The sequence below is a fragment of the Sylvia atricapilla genome, chromosome 9, assembly GCF_009819655.1.
Source record: "Sylvia atricapilla isolate bSylAtr1 chromosome 9, bSylAtr1.pri, whole genome shotgun sequence".
Lineage (NCBI taxonomy): Eukaryota > Metazoa > Chordata > Aves > Passeriformes > Sylviidae > Sylvia > Sylvia atricapilla.
Genome location: NC_089148.1, coordinates 13732374 through 13751385, shown reverse-complemented (window position 1 = coordinate 13751385; position 19012 = coordinate 13732374). Strand labels below are relative to the sequence as shown.

General features: G+C 41.8%; 2 protein-coding genes and 1 long non-coding RNA gene across 7 annotated transcripts in view; 2 read left to right on the top strand and 1 right to left on the bottom strand.

Moving 5' to 3' along the window:
* PRDX1 (peroxiredoxin 1) overlaps positions 1 to 19012 on the bottom strand; it is a 354741-nt gene that overhangs the window by 117191 nt on the left and 218538 nt on the right. The gene's annotated exons all lie outside the window — the stretch shown is intronic.
* MAST2 (microtubule associated serine/threonine kinase 2) overlaps positions 8067 to 19012 on the top strand; it is a 186510-nt gene continuing 175564 nt past the window's right edge. For 2 of the 5 annotated variants that reach the window (XM_066324946.1, XM_066324945.1), the window contains exon 1: positions 8068 to 8416. In XM_066324946.1, coding sequence (XP_066181043.1) covers positions 8249 to 8416 — 168 coding nt within the window. In that variant the 5' untranslated portion in view covers positions 8068 to 8248. Of the gene's footprint in view, positions 8417 to 19012 lie in introns of all 5 variants that reach the window. The other 3 variants (XM_066324948.1, XM_066324947.1, XM_066324943.1) reach the window with 2 other exon arrangements.
* Positions 8575 to 17397, top strand: LOC136364844 (uncharacterized). Its single transcript, XR_010744215.1, has 2 exons — positions 8575 to 8620; positions 14372 to 17397. It is a non-coding gene; the product is annotated as an uncharacterized lncRNA (long non-coding RNA).

Sequence of the window (19012 nt, the reverse complement as noted above, 5' to 3'; positions counted from 1 at the left end):
CTCACTGAATTGGCATACAAATTATATTAAGCTATAGGAAACTGGGATCACTTTCAGGCTTTGAGTATGAGCCAAATGGGACTGCTTGCTGGGAGATTAGGCAGAGTTTCTAGCAGCAGGAAGGAAAATTGTCATATGTTTGTGATTTCCCAGACTTGGCTTTGGTTAGAAGTACATGTAAGCAGGCTCAAGCTAAGGAGCTTTTAGTGATATTGGCTATACATCATCTCCTGAGATGTAAATCTCAGTTCTTCTTTTCTAAAAGTATCCTCTGCCAATTGTTTTGTCCAATGGCTTATCCTGGGAAATTTGTTAAAGGAATTTTCTTACCTCTTCCCGTACTTGAAGGGGTCATTTATCTTCATTTGTTAAAATTTAACTTATTTTCAAGTACTCGGTGATATTCTTGTACTTTTAAGATTCCTATTGCCATTTCATATTAACTTTAATATCAGTATCCTGTAACTTCTATTCATCTCTTCAGAAGCTAGAGTGAAAGCATGGATGATGTTGAGGTACTGTCATAGACAACAATTCAGGCACCACAAAAATAAATTATTATCATCTGACGATCTAACTGATACTGGCCAATGGTGTTAGCAAACCCATGCATCTGTTCCAAACCCACAAACACTGCTACACTGGGTCTCAAGAATCATCTACCTGAACAATTTCCTTCTGGCACAAGCCATTGGCAGAAAACTAGGGAAAAAATGTTTAAAAAAATATAGTTTCTAATTTCCCAGCTTTTGGCAATCAATTTAGTAACTATGTGAACTGACATCTCGTAACTCAACAGAGTGATTCCTGCTTTGTGAGTCAGATCTCTTTAATGACTGCAGCAAGCTTTCATGCTTTTGTATTCTTGGTAACTCTGCAAAGCCGATGCGGTTAAGGGAAAAATTGTTTGTGCTTCCAACTAGTGACAATTGCCAGATCCATTTCCCTTCTTGGCACCCTGAACGTGTAATAACAGTGTGGCTGGAGGGAGACTGAGTTTCAGGAGTGTAAATTAGAGCATTTGGCCTGTTATAGCTTTATTAGACATGGCAATGTCTGTTAATGAAATTAATCTGTTTGTTCCTCATGTCTCAGCGTGAGTCTGCATGCTCAGAGGCTGGAAGTGTTTTTCTTGTTAACTGTAACAAAATATGTAATTAGGAGGACAGGTTGTTATCTAATTTAGTGAAGCTCCTTAAAATGCAGAACTGCATTTAAAATTGCAACAAGAACATGTTACTATTTGACGATCAGTGAAGTATATAAACTGGACTTTCATTAAGTTAGAATTTTGAACTGAGAGTTTGTCTTCACAGGTCCTGGTTGAATGTATCATGTCACAAGTCAAGCTGAATGCCAGGGGAGACACTCCAGATGGACTCAGTCTGGCACTTCTGACTCTGGAAAAAAACAGCTGAGGTCAAATCTTAATGCTACTGAATCTGAGGTGTGATTTATTTCAGTTCACTGATAGGATTTCTCCCATTTTTTTTTTCTTGGTGTAAGGAATAGATCACAGAACAAAGTAAGGCTTATTTGTTTTATTTGAGTATACAAATGTTGCTGAGCTAGTTCTCCAACAGGGCACAGGAATGACAAAAGCACCAGTAATTTTATATAATGAAGAGAGTGAGTCAGTGGTGGGTAAAAAAGCAGATATTTTAATGAATGGTAGGTTTAAAAAGAAATCACAACCCAAACCAACAAAATTATAATTGTAAAAATGTCGTTTTAAGCCCCACGTTAGGCTTTTCAAAATTAAAGGGGAAAAACCCTACTTATTTCAGCTTATTACTGAGTTGAAAGCACCTCTTGAAAGCATAACAGAATGCTCTTCCTTTGCCCTAGTCTTTCATTTGCCTTTCACATTCTGCTAGTCTGTTACTGTGGAGTTCCTTGAACCACTAACAACTACTGTTAGTTTTTCTACACAGAAGGGTTTGGGCAGCTCCTGACTGGTGTGAAGGGGACTTGTGGGAGTGACAAAGAAAATCTGTGTCCAGTTTGACCTATACTCCAGAAATAACCAGCGGGAATCATGTTTTGAATTCAGACCATTATTATTTGATTTTTTTACAGTCAGTTACGAATTATGCATTTCCTCTTAAGGGGACAGCAATACTTTTTTTTTTTTTTTTTAAATATACACTTGTATTATGGGTATTCATTATTTGAATAGAGATAATGCCTAGATGTCCCTGCCTCACACTGTGATGTAGTGTTTTACAGTACTTGGTGCCATTACTGGATTCTGGATGGCCACCTTCCACAGTCCCCTCTGTGCCTTGATCCTGTACTGCCCCTTTCCCTCCACTGTCCTGGCACAACTCACATGGGACTGTGCACCCAGCCAGATGGGGAAGTGATACAGCAAAAAGAAATCTAAAGCTCCCCTTGCCTCCAGTATTTCTGTGTGAATCAGTTTCAGTTTATAGCACAGCTGAAGAAGAGGTTTGTGAAAAAGAGTGGTATCACACTGAGAGACACACGTGAGGGTAGGACTGGCAGTACTTTCAGTCAGAACTGCCAGCCTCTGTGTCCCACAGTGTTGACATTCTGTGTCGTTGTTTTTTTTTTTTTTTTTTTAATTGTTATGTTGAACACCTGGTAATCAAAATGAAGAGCTGACAGGTCTATAGAGAAAACAAATAATGCAAGCACAAGGTAACAATGAGATCATACTGGTCAACATATTAGAAGGCAGTGACTGGAAACCACCAAGATGAGTCACTGCTGAGCTTTTCCTGTTGGTATCACTGCAGGGATGAATGTTAAGGAGGACACAGTTGAAGCCTGTGTTGTCTCTGGTGAATGACTCCCATACATGCCATATTAGTCCTAGATAGCTTGACTCATTGTCCTGTGATGATTCTGTGGTTAGAAAATTGACCACAACACTCATGAAACAGGTGTTTTTTTTGCCCAGTACCTTTATTTTCATTGTCATCTCTCTCTCTGTACCCCTCAAATTGCTTTGCTCTCTGTTGTATAAACCAAGACTTGTTTTTATTTCCAAATCCTTTCTTAGTTATCTAGGCCCTCTTTGACTGTTCTCTTTCTACACAGACACCTTAAGTCTCTTGAAGTATCCCAGTGCTAGCCTTCACAGCACATCTGCTGGATTTCCATGGCTGCTGTTTTGGGTTTGTCATCTTCTATTTGGGAGGCGTTTCCATAAGTAACCGTAAGAACCACAAGTAATCGTCCCCTTGGCCCTTCTTAAATCTCATCTTTGTTTTGGTGCCAAAGAGAGTAACAGTTAGGATCTGAATCTACTCCTGCTGGCCAATATCTCCCCCTTCCTAATGTGCTTCTCTTTTTGGACCTTTCAGAAATACATATTTTTGTGCATATCTTATTTGTCTCTGTTCACACACAGGGGTAGCAGCCCTACTGTGGCAATTGCTGTACAGTCAAGCCCAAGCTGACAGAGAGCAGCACATTCCCTAGTGTTTTTCTATATTTAAAGCTCTCATGACTTTGATGAGCTTTTGTTGCTAAGAAGTGCTGTTAACTTAGCTATTGCACTAAGCTCTCCTGATATTTCACAGCCATAATTTTTAACTCCTACTACGTATTTTCATAATTATATCTTCTATTTCCTTATCAGATGTAAATATGATACCTAAAACAAGGTTAGAGCAGTGCAAAGCTGTCACTTTGACATACTGCATCACTGCAAAAAAGGATACATGTCCTTCCTGGTATACAAAGAAGGAAAATAAATATTGGAAAGCAAATCATATCTAGTTATGACTGGAATGTTGTTATTTCTAGATATAGTAATTGCCATCCAAATGTTTGCTGGTTTACTTCATTGGTCTGTCCCTAAAACAGACTAATAGTGGTAGCTTCCAGTGGAATAAGATGCACTGGAATAATATGTGATATATTATACTTCAATGGAAAAACCTGCTAATAGGAAAGTTTCTCCTAATCCTCCTTAATTCAATGTTTAGTTTGTGCCTTGAAGCATGACTGTTTACAACCCTCTTGTAAAAAGTCCATATGTAATTATGAGTATTTTTATTAATTACACAAATGTCTAAAATCGACCTTCTTGACCTTGAGATGAGTTCAGCTGGTCAGAGCATGGTGCTGATAACACCAAGGTTGTGGGTTAAATCCCTGTGTGGGCCATTCACTTAAGAGTTGGACTTGATCCTTGTGGGTCTCTTCCAACTCAGAATATTCTGTGATTCTCAAACAGCAGACCTCGCTAGATCCAGATCATGAGATATTTTGCCTAGATTGTGTCATGGCCCGAAACTTGTTAATTCTCCAGCATTCTTTTGGAAAATCCTGTTTCTTACCATTTTGGTGGAGCTTGGGTGCTGATGAGGAGCTGTACCCTGTGGCTGCACTCCTGTGCTACGCAGCCAGCATGCATTACCAGCCTGGCAGGGCTGGGATAGGGATCTTTCGTTGAACAAAAGGATGTTTCATTCTATAAAGAGTAATGAGTAAATTTTGCTTATAACTGGGGTTCTCAAGTTGTGTCATGCTGGTAGTGGTGTGGTGGTTTTTTTTTTTTTTTTTTTTTTTTTTTTTTTTTTTTTTTTTTTTTTGTGTGTGTGTGTGTGTGTGTGTGTGAATCTTGAAGAAAGAATGCTGTCACACACACGAGTTGGGGAAACAGGCAGGAGTGCAGGAGTCACGGTGATGACATGCAGCCTGTTAATTACTTGTCATTACTGACATTCTGTGCAGGTACAGCACCACATGCCACAGTCCCGTGCCTTCCTCCTGCCAGACTGCACATTGCCAATTGCCAAGCATTAGTATTCCAGTGTAAATCCCAGAACTTGTCTGTGAATACCATTAGAAGTGGGTCACTAACAGAAGGTGCGTGACAGATTCACATGCAGAACAACCAAAGCCATTTCCTCTGTCTCGTACAGAGCACAAATACTGTGAGGGAAGGCTGTGTGTACAGTGTGAGAAGAATGACAAATGACAGGATGCAGTGATAGATTTGTTTGGTGGCATTAGTGATGCAGTTCTGCCTTGGAAACAGTGGAAGCAGGTGATCAGCTGGGCTACGTGTGGCACTGATTTTGCCAAATGGTCAAATTTAATAGGGATTCAAATGATTAAGTATTTCATTTTGAAGAGGAAATTCTCTTGCTCAGCAGAACGACTTCTACTATTCAGCATTTTCTATTCTGTTTGGAATTAAGAGGTTTTAACCTCACAGCTTCAGTCTGCATATCTCTCTTCCAGCTCCAGGAATTACTGCTGTAGCTGTGTGTTAAGCAGTCATAAAAATGTTGCAGAGGAATTTGTCATTCCAGAAAACATGGAGTGAGTTTGAGCAGACTGTGTTCCCCCTTACCAAAGTCTCTTTAACCAGCTAGAGAAGAATGGAAGGGAACTTTTCCTGACACTATCATTCCAGCTACCTTCTGAATCAGAAGAGCATGCTGAGACCTTTTTTATATGGAAAAAAACCAAGGTGGAAGCCAGGGAAAGGAAATATCTGGAACAGCAAAGAGAAACTGCATTAGCTGAGTATCAGAACATGAGCTACACAGACTCCGTGGTGCCCTGCTCTGTGTTAGTCAGTGTAGATAACCTAAGAATCATCCCCTTTATAAGCCTTTATTAATTTCTCTTTTTTTGATGTGATAGAAGATTTCTGGAGACAAACACCATGAGCATAGATGTGGTACCACATTATGATCTGCTTCATTCATCTGTACCCCTTTTCCCTGCCAAGCCTTTCATGATTTGTTCACTTTTATTTAAAGCTGGGAAAAAAAAAAAAAAAAAAAAAAAAAAAAAAAAAAAAAAAAAAAAAAAAAAAAAAAAGTTCAGAAAACTAGCTCATATGGAAAAGAAAAATCAGGTCACTCAGACTGGTCTCCAGATTCAGGTCATATTCAGTAACATGTTTAAATGGAAAAAAAATCTGGGAGAATCAGTAAAATGAGGAGTATTTTTCCTATTCTGTTAACATGAAACCTTGCTGTTCTTTTGTTTCAAAAATATTGGAAAGACATTTTGAGTCGAAAATGCTAAATGGAATTAAACAGAGAAGGAAATGAGCCAGAAGCAAGCCAAACACAATCTCTTCACATATAAAATGTCCTATTAACTCCCAAATGGCTTTTTGATTTGGAGAGATAAAAGATATTTTTATTTTAAATTCAAAACACAGAACCAGAAGGCAATTATTTGCAATTCCGTCTAAAATGAACGACCAAAGATTTGTTTCTAACATGTTTATTTGTTTAATACGTTAGACAGGTAATGTCATCCACATCCTCATTGTGACTTTTCTTCCTGTGTGCATGAATTCCTTTCTGGCACATGAAGTGAACAGGTGTGAACCAGAGCAAGGTGTTCCACAGGCCATAACCAACAAATAACTAATTGGCATCTATGCCGCAACGGGGCAAAGATCCAGCCAAATTATGATGAGGCACTGTGCCATCCTAATAGACTCACATTAACAAGGATGCCAAGATTCCTTAGATTTGCATTATTTACATTTAGTTAGAGCAGGATTCCCAGCTGGGAAGTTCCACATGGTTGTCCATCCTGATCATACACAATTATGACGGAAAAACACCTCTGACTCATCCAGCATCCTGAAATAGTTTTGAGCAAGCATTTAAACATTAATAATTACTTAAAAATGCTTCCACTTTTCTACCTCAGTAGATTGTTGGGAAGTGTATTTTTGTTGTCTTTGTACAAAATAATAAAAAATTTATACAATTAGATTTCCTGTTTGAAGATGTATAAGCCATTTCAGCTTGGTAAAAAGGAAAAAGGAGTTATATTTCTGCAGCAGCAGCAAGATTCCTGACTATGTAACAGTGAAGAAAAAAACCCCAAAACTTTGAAGTGGCTTTTGTGAAAAATGAAGGTACAAACTGGTAACTTAAACCCTCAAGAAATAATTTGCAAAGGCAAAAATGCCGAGAGGGTGTGAAGTATTGAGATGAAACACAAGATGATTATATTTTCTTATTACTCCTTTAGGTAATGAAAGCTTCTCTTTTCTACTAAAGTTTCTCTTTTCTCTTTTCTACTAAAAAGATGGTGAACTACATCTTAATCTAATCCCTAAGAGGTGGAGGGCCACAGCTGGTGAACACTGTCCTGCAGCTTGGAGTTCCTGTGGAAGGATGTGGGATGCCCAGAGGTTCTCCATTCATCCAGGCACTGGGGGCTTGGATCCCACTGTGTCCTGCTGGAGGAACTCTGTGGCATTTTTCCAGTGTGACTGTCTTATTTGTTAAAACCACTGGGAAAGTCCTGCAGTCACCCAAGATTTTGAGGGACAATTAAGAATTTATTGACAGGGAAGCAGGATTCTGCTGGACATCTGAGCTGATCTCGGATCACAGCGATAGGGACAGGATGACGCACAGAAAGTTCTACCCGAGTATGAGGAAGAACTTTATTCTATGGGTGACCACACACTTGTACAGATCGCCCAGAGAGATCGTGTTGTGGCCCTCCCTGGCGACGTTCCAGAGCCGCCCGGATGCCATCCCGTGCCTCGTGCTCCGGGGGTCCCTGCCTGAGCAGGGAGGTTGGAGCAGATGAGCCACTGCGTAGGTCCGTCCAGCCTGACTCATTCTGTGATTCACAGAATGGCAGAACTGTAGAATCACAGAACCGCAGAGTCACAGCACGGTTCAGGCTGGAAGAGACCACAGTGGATCATCTGCTCCAACCTCCCTGCTCAGGCAGGGTGGGTCCCCCGGAGCACGAGGCACAGGATGGTTATCCGGGCGGCTCTGGAACGTCGCCAGGGAGGGCCACTGATTCTGCGGGACACAGACGCTGCTGCCCTCCCGCCCGCGCGACACTCCCACAGGGCGCATCCTGATCTCACACTTCCCGGCCTCCTCGGGTGAGGCAGCCCCGGTTCCGCCCGGCAGGGGCGCCTCTGCCCGGGACACCCCCCACCCGGCCCCGGCCCCGGAGTCTCGCCCGCCCTCACTGCCCGCACCTCTCGCTCCTCCTCCCGGCCGCCAGTGAGCTGCTCTCGCGATAGCGGGCACGGGCGGCGCGCGGGCCGGGGGGGCGGTGCCGCGGCGGCCGCGCTCGCTGACAGGCGGCGGGAGCGGGAGCGCGCGGCATGTCCGCGCCCGCGCGCCCCGCGCGCAGGTGCCCGCGGCCGCCCCGCCGCCCCGGCGCTCCGTGACCGCCGCCCGCCCAGCCCGCCATGGGGCCCCGGCCGTGCCGCCGCCGCTGAGCTGGAGGAGGAGGAGGAGGAGAAGCCGCCGCGATGAGGAAGGGCCGCTCTCGGGGGGACAAAGCGGCGCCGCCGCCGCCGGCGCGGAGGGAGCCCGGGCGGGCGGTGTCCGGCAGCGCGGCGGAGCGCAGAGCCGCCCTGCTGGGGGGCGGCGGCAGGAAGGAGCCGGAGGACGCCCGGGCCGCGGGGGCGGCGGAGCGGGTAAAGCCGGGGCGCGGGGCGGGGGTCGCCGTTGTTATGGAGACGCGCCCCGCGTGGCGGGGCCGGTCCGCGCCCGCCCCGCGCCGGGACCGCGGAGCGCCGGCGGGGGAGAGCGGCCGGGGCCGGGGCCGCGGGGCGGGAGCGGCGGCGCCCGGTGCGGCGGCTGCCCCCGAGCATCCTGGCGCGCTCCGTGCGCTCCCGCAGGTAGATGCCCCCAGAAGACGGGAGGGTGGGAGCGGTGGTGTGACCGTGTCGGTGCTGACCGTGTGGCGTGAGTGAGTGAGTGGTGCGGGAGCCGCGGTGCCGGGAGTCTGCCCGCGTGCCGGGAAGGCGAGGGAGGATGCAGTGAAATCGGGTGTGTGCTGAGTGCTGGCTGGTGTTACTAATCACACAGTACATCTTTCTAGTAACCCTCTGTAGGTCACTCCTAATCGCCATCATAATTATGGTGCGTTTTCCAGCATTTTTAGGTCTTAATTCCAGAAGTGGTTTATTTAGGAAACATACCGTACCTTTGCAGAGACTTGAAAATGCACAGGCTTGTTAAGTGTTGAGAGTGTGTAAGTTCAGTATGTCCACTTTTATGTCTTTCATACGCACTGAAATAGAATCTACTGGTTGGTGCTTGGGATTACAAGGGTGAGACACCAAAGAGATCCTAAACCAGAGTTTAAGATCATTAAGACTTTCGTTTGGTAGTCCCAGTTTTACAAGAGATGAAAATGGGAGATGACACTTTGCAGTTGAAAAAAATGTAGGTGACAACTAATGCTATTTTTTGTTTTTTTTGAAGAAAAGGAGAAGGTATCACAAGTATGAAGACTCCTTGGATACAGTAATAAATTGCTCTGTTTTGCCATTTTTTGGAGCAAAGAGAAAGCCTAGGTTCTTTGTGAAAAAGATATTTTAAGTTTATGTCATTGTTGCAGCTGCACAAGTTTATGCTATTTTAAAAATAATTTCTAGTTTTTTCCTAGAAAAGCTGCGTTACATTGCCTTCAATTATAGGAGCCTCGGATTTTGGCTTTCATTGGTGAATATCTTTTGAATACAGATTTATCAGACTGGGCCCTTGAAGAGGACACCTCTATTACTTTATTTTTTTGTGCTTTGTTAAGCCAGGTGGTTAAGACAGGCTGCTGCTTTTGGTGTTTATTCTTTCTTGAAACAACTAAGGAATCTTACAATCTTCATTTGGGTGGAAAAAAAATCGAAAATCAGAGGAGGTCACCTGGTATCTTCCCGACTGTCTGTGAAATGGACAAATTTGTAGAGCAACCAAATGCAGTAGCTGGTTTTTGTTGTACTGTTTTGAGGTATTGTTTGTGATATTGACATGGAAATTGAAGGGAATTATTTCCATTCTTGGCAGTGTGAATGAAAGTTACAAATTGTGCGCACAGAACATGCTGTGTATTGAATAATTAATTGAACACATGGGGAGTTTAACCAAAACAACCCCAATGCTGCAAATCAGGGAAGGCTGCAAATTCAGAAGTGTCAGTTTTTGAGATGCACGAGGCTTTTTAATGGAAAATATTACCAATCTGTGTTTAGGTGCTTTAGGACCTGAAGTGACTTGTAAGAACATATCTTTGCATGCTGGCAGATATTTGGTGTGATGGAAGAGGAGTTTTTCAGCTGAAGTTAAGAAAGCTTCTACTCAACCATGTGTGAGATACTCCCCAGACTTCTAAGGAGAACCTCTCATCCCCTCTCCCCTTTTGTCTTTCATTTAAGGTTTTGTAAGTGTGGTAAACAACTGCAAATAAATGGGTGTGTTGGACAAATGTGGCAAACGGCATTTCTGTCTTTAATACCAATAATTCAGTGTTTATTTAAATGTCCGTAGTTGGTAGTGTGCGTGTGGTAAAAAAGGCCTTCTGAGATGCAAAAGCCAGTGAGATACTCCATTTTCACTGATCCAGCTTGTAGCTTGACAAGTATTTCCTTTGGGGCCACTTCTGCCTTAAGTAGCCCTGTTGTTCCCAAGCCTGTAACAGTGCAATAGTGTGCACAGCTGCAGCGAACCATTCTGGATTAAATTCAGATCTCTTTGTTTGCCATACATTTGCACAAGTTTGTGGTTGGGAGAGGCTGAGCTACTCCAGTGTTGAAAAAAGTCCTTATCAAACTGTGACTGCAGCAGTTAATCACTGTACTGACCTTAAGGCCATTGAAAATCTGGTCTTTTGCTCTGCTTATAGTTCCGACGTGTATACGATGAATGTTTGCACTTTCTTGTGCCTTACGCAAGAATGTGAGAATGACTGTACTCGGGCACATTAAAGATCCCTCTCGCCCAGTATCCTGCCTCTCCGAGCTGCCAAAAACAGATGCTTGGAGAAGAGCATAGTGTATGTTGAGGAAATGCCTCTCCCAGCCTCCAGTAATTTGTGGCTCATAGGTTTCCTGAACCAGAGGTGATATTTGTTTTTAGAGCCCCCAGTGGGTTTTTTCTTCTATGAATTTGTCCAATTGGTGTTTGAAGCCATGTGTGTTTGTAGCATCCACAACATCCTGTGGCTGACTTGTAGGGCTTAAATACATTTTGTGTGGAAAAAACACTTATTTTTGTTTGCTTTTAAACTTTCTGCCTGCTTGGTTTCATGCCTTGCTTGTTCCCTCTTGTATTGGAAGAAGCAGTGAAAACGAGAATCCATGTTATTCTGTGTGACTTATGGGTTGATGACTTTTATTTCCCATCCCTTGCTTGCGACTTTTCCAGAGTCATTTCAGAAAGAATTTACTTTACCCTTTTCATTGTCCTTGCTGTCTTCTTTGCACCTTTTGCAGTTGTTCCTGATTGGAGACAGTGATGCAGGAATCCAAGGAACAGGGATGGGTTACAATAACCAGGACCAGCTACAGTATTTCAGCAAATGCCACCCAGTAAACTGACGTGGCATATTAGGTTTGATTCTTTAATCTTCTGCATGCTTTTTCTAGATCATCTTTTAAAATTGAGGCACTTCTGTGGAACTATAATAACTCCAGTCACTCTTTTAAATGGTAGTAACTAATTCAGAATTTGTCTTTGTGTACATATTTTTTTTTAATACTATGCACCATTTTACATTTACCTGCTATTTTGCAGCTCACTTAAACAGTATCATTAAAGTCTTCTTCAGATCTTTGGCCATTGCTTTTGGGATCTTCAATAACTTTAAGTATTGTCAGCAAACTCTGTCATGTAAGTGTCAAGCTTCTTTGCTAGATTTTGCTTTAAAATATGGAAGGTGTTAATCCCAGAAGAGATCCATATGAGACTCCACTGGTGATCCTTCTTTTTTGGGAAAAGGCCAATTGCTCTAGCTCACTTCCTGTTCATCAGTCATTAATTCATGTCTGAATTGTCCTTCTTACTCTGTGATGCTTTAGTTTCATTGAGTGTGGGCGTCTTTGTCAAACACAGCCCACTTGGATTTCTGTAAAGGATCAGCTTAATCACTGTGTTTGCTGACTGCATTGAAGGAGAAAAATGGGAAGTTGAGGTGAAAGTGAATGTTACTTATGAATGACAGTCACCCTCATCCAGAGGCATATTTCAAGCAGTAGACTGTTGCCATATCATGCTGACATAATTAGTTTTAGTGATATTTATAGTGAAAGATTTCACATGGATCGTAGCCAGTATTTGTCAGAATTGCTTTTATTAGCGTTTTTTTTCTTCAGGTAAAAGACAAAGTCCTCATAGAAAGGATTCTTCAGTTTCTAGAAGACATGGCTGTAGAGGGTTGTGCTGGAATTGTACAAGACCGTGGTTGGTCTGCAGGGGGTAGGTAGAAACAGCAACTCACTGTCTCCTCTGGTATCAAGTGATGACTCAGGCTTTACAGGAGGTCAATCTTCATGCTAAAGGTAATATGTGTACTTTTTTTTTTTCCCCCTACAAGGGATGTAATAGATGCAAAGGAAGAGATTAAGAGTGAAGTATATTTAATAGTTAGACTGGATTCCCCTGAGGAAAACACCTGAAATCAGCTGAAATCTAGAACATTGGAATGGGGCAAATGCATGATGCTTGCTTTTACTTGTCTGTATAGAATGTCTTGATTTTTTTTTTTCCCCACGAGGAGTGGGAGCTAATGTGTTGCTAAAAATCTAAATGCTGTCTTCCTCTGAAAGCAGAGGGATGATAAATAGAGGTGAGGAAAACTGAAGCATTGTGGCAGGTCTAGTAGGATGTAGGTTGAGAGTCACAGAGTAAAAATAGAGAATACTGAGCATCACTGAATGACATTTTCTGCTCTAAAGGCATGCAGGGAACTAGAGAGTGCTACCCAGGGATGCTTGCTTGGAGATCTGACAAGGTGAGGGAACAGGAACAAATCTCTTCACTTGTCACAAGCTTCCCCTTCTTACTCTGGGTGGCCAGGGAAGGATTTATGAGTAGATTCCATGACTTTGTGGCTTTGTTAGTTAATAGGAGATAAAGAGGAAAACAGTAGAAGAATCTCAACAAGTAGTCTAAGGCTCTGGTGAGGAACTGCCAGTTGTAGAGGCAGGATTTTGGGGTAGATGTACCATTTGTTGTGTATAAAGTTTAACTCAGCTGCTGCTCATGAAGACCTGGACTGAAATGTTGTTAAACCTGACGGCTCTCCTGCTGTTTCTATTTGTTGTATAGGAAATGTTCAGATGATGGCAGCAGGAAAACTGCAAACATAGTACAGAGAAAGGCCAAACCTTTCTGAGTCCAGCTTTGTGTTGGAGAGCCTTTTCTCTAGAGCTGTCAGTGCAGTGGGTTACCTCTAGGTGTAAATTTTGACCTACCTGGAGAAGGGAGATCCTCAGGCAGTACATGTAGTAATTTCTGCTTGGATAGAAAGTATTTCCTGAGCTTTGAACAGGATGACTGACTTACAGTCAATTCCTTTAACAGCGACTGTCTCTTGGAACTGTAGTGCTACAAGCTTTCTGAGAGTAACAAAAATATTCCTTTTTCTCCACCTGTCTTTGTAAGTTTGTAGATCTTGATGTCCCAAAGGCAAAATGGAATACTGAGGTTATCCAGTGTGAATTGCCCACATGTGCAGTCTGTGGAGCTTTCCTGAAAGACAAATTAAAACATCTCTCTTAGAAACTGATCTTATCTTAGCATTAGATCGTAGTGTGTTTGTCACCTCTTCTGAAAGCTCTGTCAATGTTTAATTATTCCTGCTGATAGAAAACTAAACGACATCTTATTTCAACGCTTGTTTTGTCTAATGGCCAACTTTCAGCTGTGGAATATGCCTGTGCTAGCAGTAAAAATTCTCTACTATCTGATCTCTTTTCCATGTAGAAGTATTTAAAATGTAAAATTGAGCTTTGGTTGGAACAGAAGACACTGAGTTCTTTTGCTTCTAGAACTCTGTGCTTTTCCCTCTTGATTGTTCTTGGACTGTTTGCCAAACCCAGGTAATATTCTGGCAGCAGCCTGGAACAGCATGATCGCAGACAAGCTTCCTCCTTCACCACTGTTTGATACTTGTCTTTTTACAATTTTGGGGGTTGCATTACTGCAGTTGGGTGTGTCATCTGAGAGAAGGTTTTGTAACATTATGCATATGTGGATATTCCTCCTCCCTCTGTGAGTAAAATCATGCAAACTGGTCCAAGACTACTTATAAATAGGTTAGAAAGCTTATTACTCCTTTCAGGTTGTTGTTATATTTTGATTGTGGTTTTTATTTTTTTTTTTTTCTTCTTGGAAGGAATAGCAAAGGATCTTTTCCACTGACTTCTCACCCTGTTCTTTTTTGGAAAGCAGTCAGTGACCAGCGGGGAGAAACTGGCCAAACCCCAGAGTGCTACTCAGATTTATTTTGTCTCCACAGCTGCAGAGAAGCTGTTACCATGCTTTCCTTGCTGCGTGGCAAGCCTGGAAACTGGAGAGATCTTTTTTTTTTTTCCTAATTAGAACTTTTATACTTCAAGTATAATAAATGTTCTCTTTTCTTTTCCCTCTAGGTGACATCAGTGCTAGTAAAGGCAGTACCCCTGTTGTGATGAGCCCTGTATGTAGACTGCAGAACAGTTTGGTGTTCTTTGGTTATTTCTACCATGAGTCTTCTCTTTTGATTGACAAGTGAAGAATAAAGTTTTTGGAGCTCAGTTGGCACTTTGCTTCTCGGTTTTCTCTACAGCTCTGGCTCTCAGATCACAGCTCAGTTGCAGCTCCCTCAGCCATGGACTTTGTGAGTAACAGCTCACAACACTCAAAGCTGTTCTTTATTACTTCATGTCAAAACCTACGAGCTGGGATGAAACTTAATCTGAAGAAGATGGAGGTTTATTTTCAAAATTCAGGCACATAAGCTGAATCAAATGGACTTACTGCTAGCAATGCAGATTGCATTTGCAGTCAAGTGTAGTTTTTTCTATTCACATTGCATATTCTATAAAAGCAAGTATAGTTTAATCATAGTCAAATATATTCTGTAAACGTCATTGCCCCTTCTTATTGAAGTAGAGATGGAGTGCTGCTAAGTTCTAGGAGACCAGGAACCATCTGTTTACATAAATGCTTATTGCCACCTGTTCTGTGACATTGTTGTTCAGGGTTGATTTTAGGGTAGTTCTGACCTGTGCCTCTTTTGTCAAGGAAGCTAAAGAAAGTTCCTAAGGAGGACATTGGTAAAGACTCCCAAATTGCAAGTTATGATGATTCTAATTTGCCATTAAAAACTCAGTAACTGTTTGCAGACCTCAGACTTCATTTTCTCATCTTCCTTTGTTGCTATCTCTTTTTCTTATGGGAGGAAGAAAAAAAAAAAAAAAAGTGCTGTTTTCTAATAAAAAGATGCATAATTCTAGCCTGGGGAGCTTCTAATATGGTTAACCGGAGTCCAGAGTACATGGGTGGCTGGCAGGCATTCTTACTTATCCTCGGGCTTTATTTTCTGAAGTTTGTTCCCTTTCTTATGGAGAAATATGGGTAATGAAGAAGTCAAGGTGTAGCTGTGGAGGTATCAGATGTTCTCTTACGACATGCATAGTTCTGTCTTGGTTTTCTTCTTGGTCCTTTTTCTGAGGAGGCAGGAAAAGAAACCAGAAACACCAAATCTGTCTGTGCCCCATAGGTGTGTCTCACTGCCTGCCATAAGCTGATTCTTGTTGATGCCAGAGCTGCCTCTACCTGACTTCTTCATTAGCCGTAGTTTTGCCTCTCTTTGTCCTCATCAGAGATGGCAGCTCCTGGTGGCCTGTTCCTCTGAGTTCACTTGTGTCTTCATGCTAATGTTTAAAAATACGGGGTGCTGAAAAAGTGGCTGAGGGAAAGAGTCATCTAAAAGCAGGCAAAGGGGAATAGAATCAAGGGATCAATTCTGTAATGTGCTTATTAGATAATAGAATTGAGCCAAAAGATAAATCCAGATGTGGACAAAAGGGATGTGGAATCAAGTGACCAATTCTGCAATGGGCTTGTTGGGTAGGAGCAGTGGCACCAGAGGGCTGATGGCACTTTTCTGGCCTGAGAAAATGCAATCATCACTTCTGTCAGACTTGAGTATTAATGGACAAAACTCTTTTGTGTAAATCAATAACTAGGTAGGTATTGCATCAGCAGCTTAGATGATTCAGCTCGCCCATGTGAGATTTCGATTTCCTGTCACAAGTGAAGAGTACGAGCAAATACTGTAGTAGCCACATTAATTTCATATCTTCCATATTAGAAAAGCTAAGCAGGCACTGGAGAGATGCAGTACACTGCATTTCTTGTGCAAAAGCAGAATAGAAGTGAAGGAGCCAAGAGAATTCTTCTATCAGAAGTGCCTGGATTTGGTGTGGCACTGCATTTCTTTAGAATAATTATTAGCCTTAAGGGGAAAGCTGCTGCTACTTACTGTTTGTTACAGAGCACTTGAGGATAACAGTGGGGTGCTGTCCAACGCTAGGATTAGGCAGCTGCAGAACACTCAAAGATTTTGGATATATTCCTGACTGGATGCTTTAGGAAACCAAGTAACATATGCAAATGTTATTGTGTTGGAGGAATGGGTACGTGTTACTGACTTAACACCTCACAGTTGACTTCTTGAGCAAGCTCATCTGCCTTCTTGCAGCACAGAGTGTAAATGTAGTCCTGCCTGTCCAGGTAGTTCTTGAGAGTCTTTAGAAGGGGCAGTTCTTTATTTTTCTCTGATAGAATTTTTTTATTGCCCATGCTGCCTGCCATAAGCCAACATAGCTTTAGTGCTATAAGAAAGGCAGTGGATTATTGTAGATATGATGATAGGCATTTATTTAGAAAAGAAGTTTTTAAAAAGTCTTAATTCCTATTCATGGAAGCTGAGTAGCTGAAGCTAACAAAGCAGTGAAGACCACCAGGCTGGTGAATTATTTGAGACTAAACCAAAATGCTTTATTCCCTAGCAAGACTTTGTTCCTCAAGAACCACAATAGATAAATGGACAGGTCACATAGAGTCTCAGTCATTTCCACATCAAATAATGATGTGCTGTCGTTAGTGTATTTTTTTTAGTGATACAGTACTGTTTGAAGCCTGGTAAAAATGCTGTTCTTTGAAGGACGAAACATGGACACTCAAAGAACTACCTTTGAAACCAGATTTAGATTTTTTTAATTTGCTCTTTCTCTAAGCTGTGTCTTTTGTGAGCTTTTTATTTAACTTATAGTTAGGTTCCCTGAACCTTACATCTAGTAATCTGTCAGAAGTTATTTTCAAATGTTCTGTTTGAACATTTTACATGTTCATAAAAATATATGTTACAGTGCAATGAGGGAAGAGGGTTCAAGACTAACAACTTAGTCTTTTAATAATTTGGAAGTCTAGCTTATATTTTTTTTTTTTACTATTTGAAATTGCTCTAGTGTGAATGCAGTCCATTATGTACATAGAAAATAGGATGATGCTCTCTTTCTTTCCTGGAAAAAATACTGTCTTTGCTAATGGATTTGCATCATAAATATTTTCACTTTTTGTTATACATATAGTAAACATTTCTACCAATAAAACATGTTTTAAAAGCTTTTAGTTGGTCATGATTTTCATGAATGTAAAAGGAAGAGAGCAATTCAAAACATTCCATGTATGTGTTTAAATTTCCAGAAGGAGATGGCACTGTTGAGGGTGGACTGTGAGGAGTGTGAAAATATTTGAAATGTAATTTATGGTTCAGTTTCAGTCCACACATGTCTTCGTGAGCTGTCTATATAGGAAGATTTTCTCTAAAGATTTCTGTTACATGGTGTGAGAAGTAATCCACCATAAACATTCTCAGCTGTTTGTAGCCAAAATAAGTTAATTGGTTAATTGATTGATACTTGGGTAAATTTTGTCTTGACATCTACTGAGTCATGCTGTGTTCTGAAAGTCTTGTAGGTGTTTGACATATCAGCTAATTCAGCTAATGCTAAAAATGCTTAACGAGAGATAGAATAAGAAGCTGATTTTTCAGTGCACTTCTGGAATGCACCTTCTAGTATCTCCTCATTGTCCAAATACCCAGCAATCCATTCAGGACAGATTTCCAGTGAAGTTTTTGCTTCTAAGGGGCTCATTCAGCCGGTCCTAACTTCTGGCAGTGACTGTGGAGCTGTCTTGTGGAAACTGTAGAAATTGGCTCAATACACACTGTGTGTGTTTATCACTTGGATGCATTAGCTGCTAGCACAACAGGATTAAAACCCAGTAATAGATTGTGTAGGTCCTGCCATCCCTGTTGAGTTTCCCCTATGGGATTTGATGGAAGAGTTCACAGAGCAGATTGTTTTTCAGGATGGAAGAGACAGTACAGAAGAAAGGTTGCAGTAGTAAACAAATGCTGGCCTGCAGCATTCAGAAGGCAGTTTTGCTAAAGACCAAGTGATGTATGCAGTGAGACTCAGACTTGAGACACTTTGCTGTGCTTTGTTAATCCAAACAAAAATGAAGAGGAAAAGGTACCTCCGCCAAGGAGTGAGGAGAATTCAGTCTGTGGGATGAAAACTTGAGAAAACCTTTTAGCTGCATTTCAGGGAGCTTGAAGTCTTCTATGAAATGCAGTACTTGTCAGATTGATTAATTGATGCTCAAGACTGTTTTCCTTTTATCCTTTGAAAATACAGCTGTCATGCTTTGAGCACAGTAATAATGCTTTAAAAACCCTAGTTTTCTAATACATTAGTTTTCTAATGTGCTTTTCTGGTTCTGTCTATGATGGGAACTTGGTGCTGCTGCCTCTGCAGGTTGTTTTCATCCCACTCGGGCTCGTACACGTGCAGAAAGACTCCACAAAACTACCTGAGTTAGACTTTGAAAATGGTTTAAATATAGTTTCGTGTTTCCAGGAAGGCTCATTCCCTGTGCACGTGGAGTTCTTTTGGTGGGGCCTCTTGGTGGGGATAGGACCAGGGGTAATGGTTTTAAACTGAAGGACGGTTAATTTAGATGAGATATAAGAAGAATTTTTTACAAAGAATGTGGTGATACACTGCAGAGGTTCAAGGTCAGGTTGGAGGGGACTTTAAACAGTCTGGTATAGTGAAAGGTGTCTGGCCCATGGCAGTAGGGTTGGGACAAGATGATCTTTAATCATCTCTTCTAACCAAAACTAATATATGATTCTACAATGTCCAGATATCCCAGGTGCTAAACTAGAGATTTGC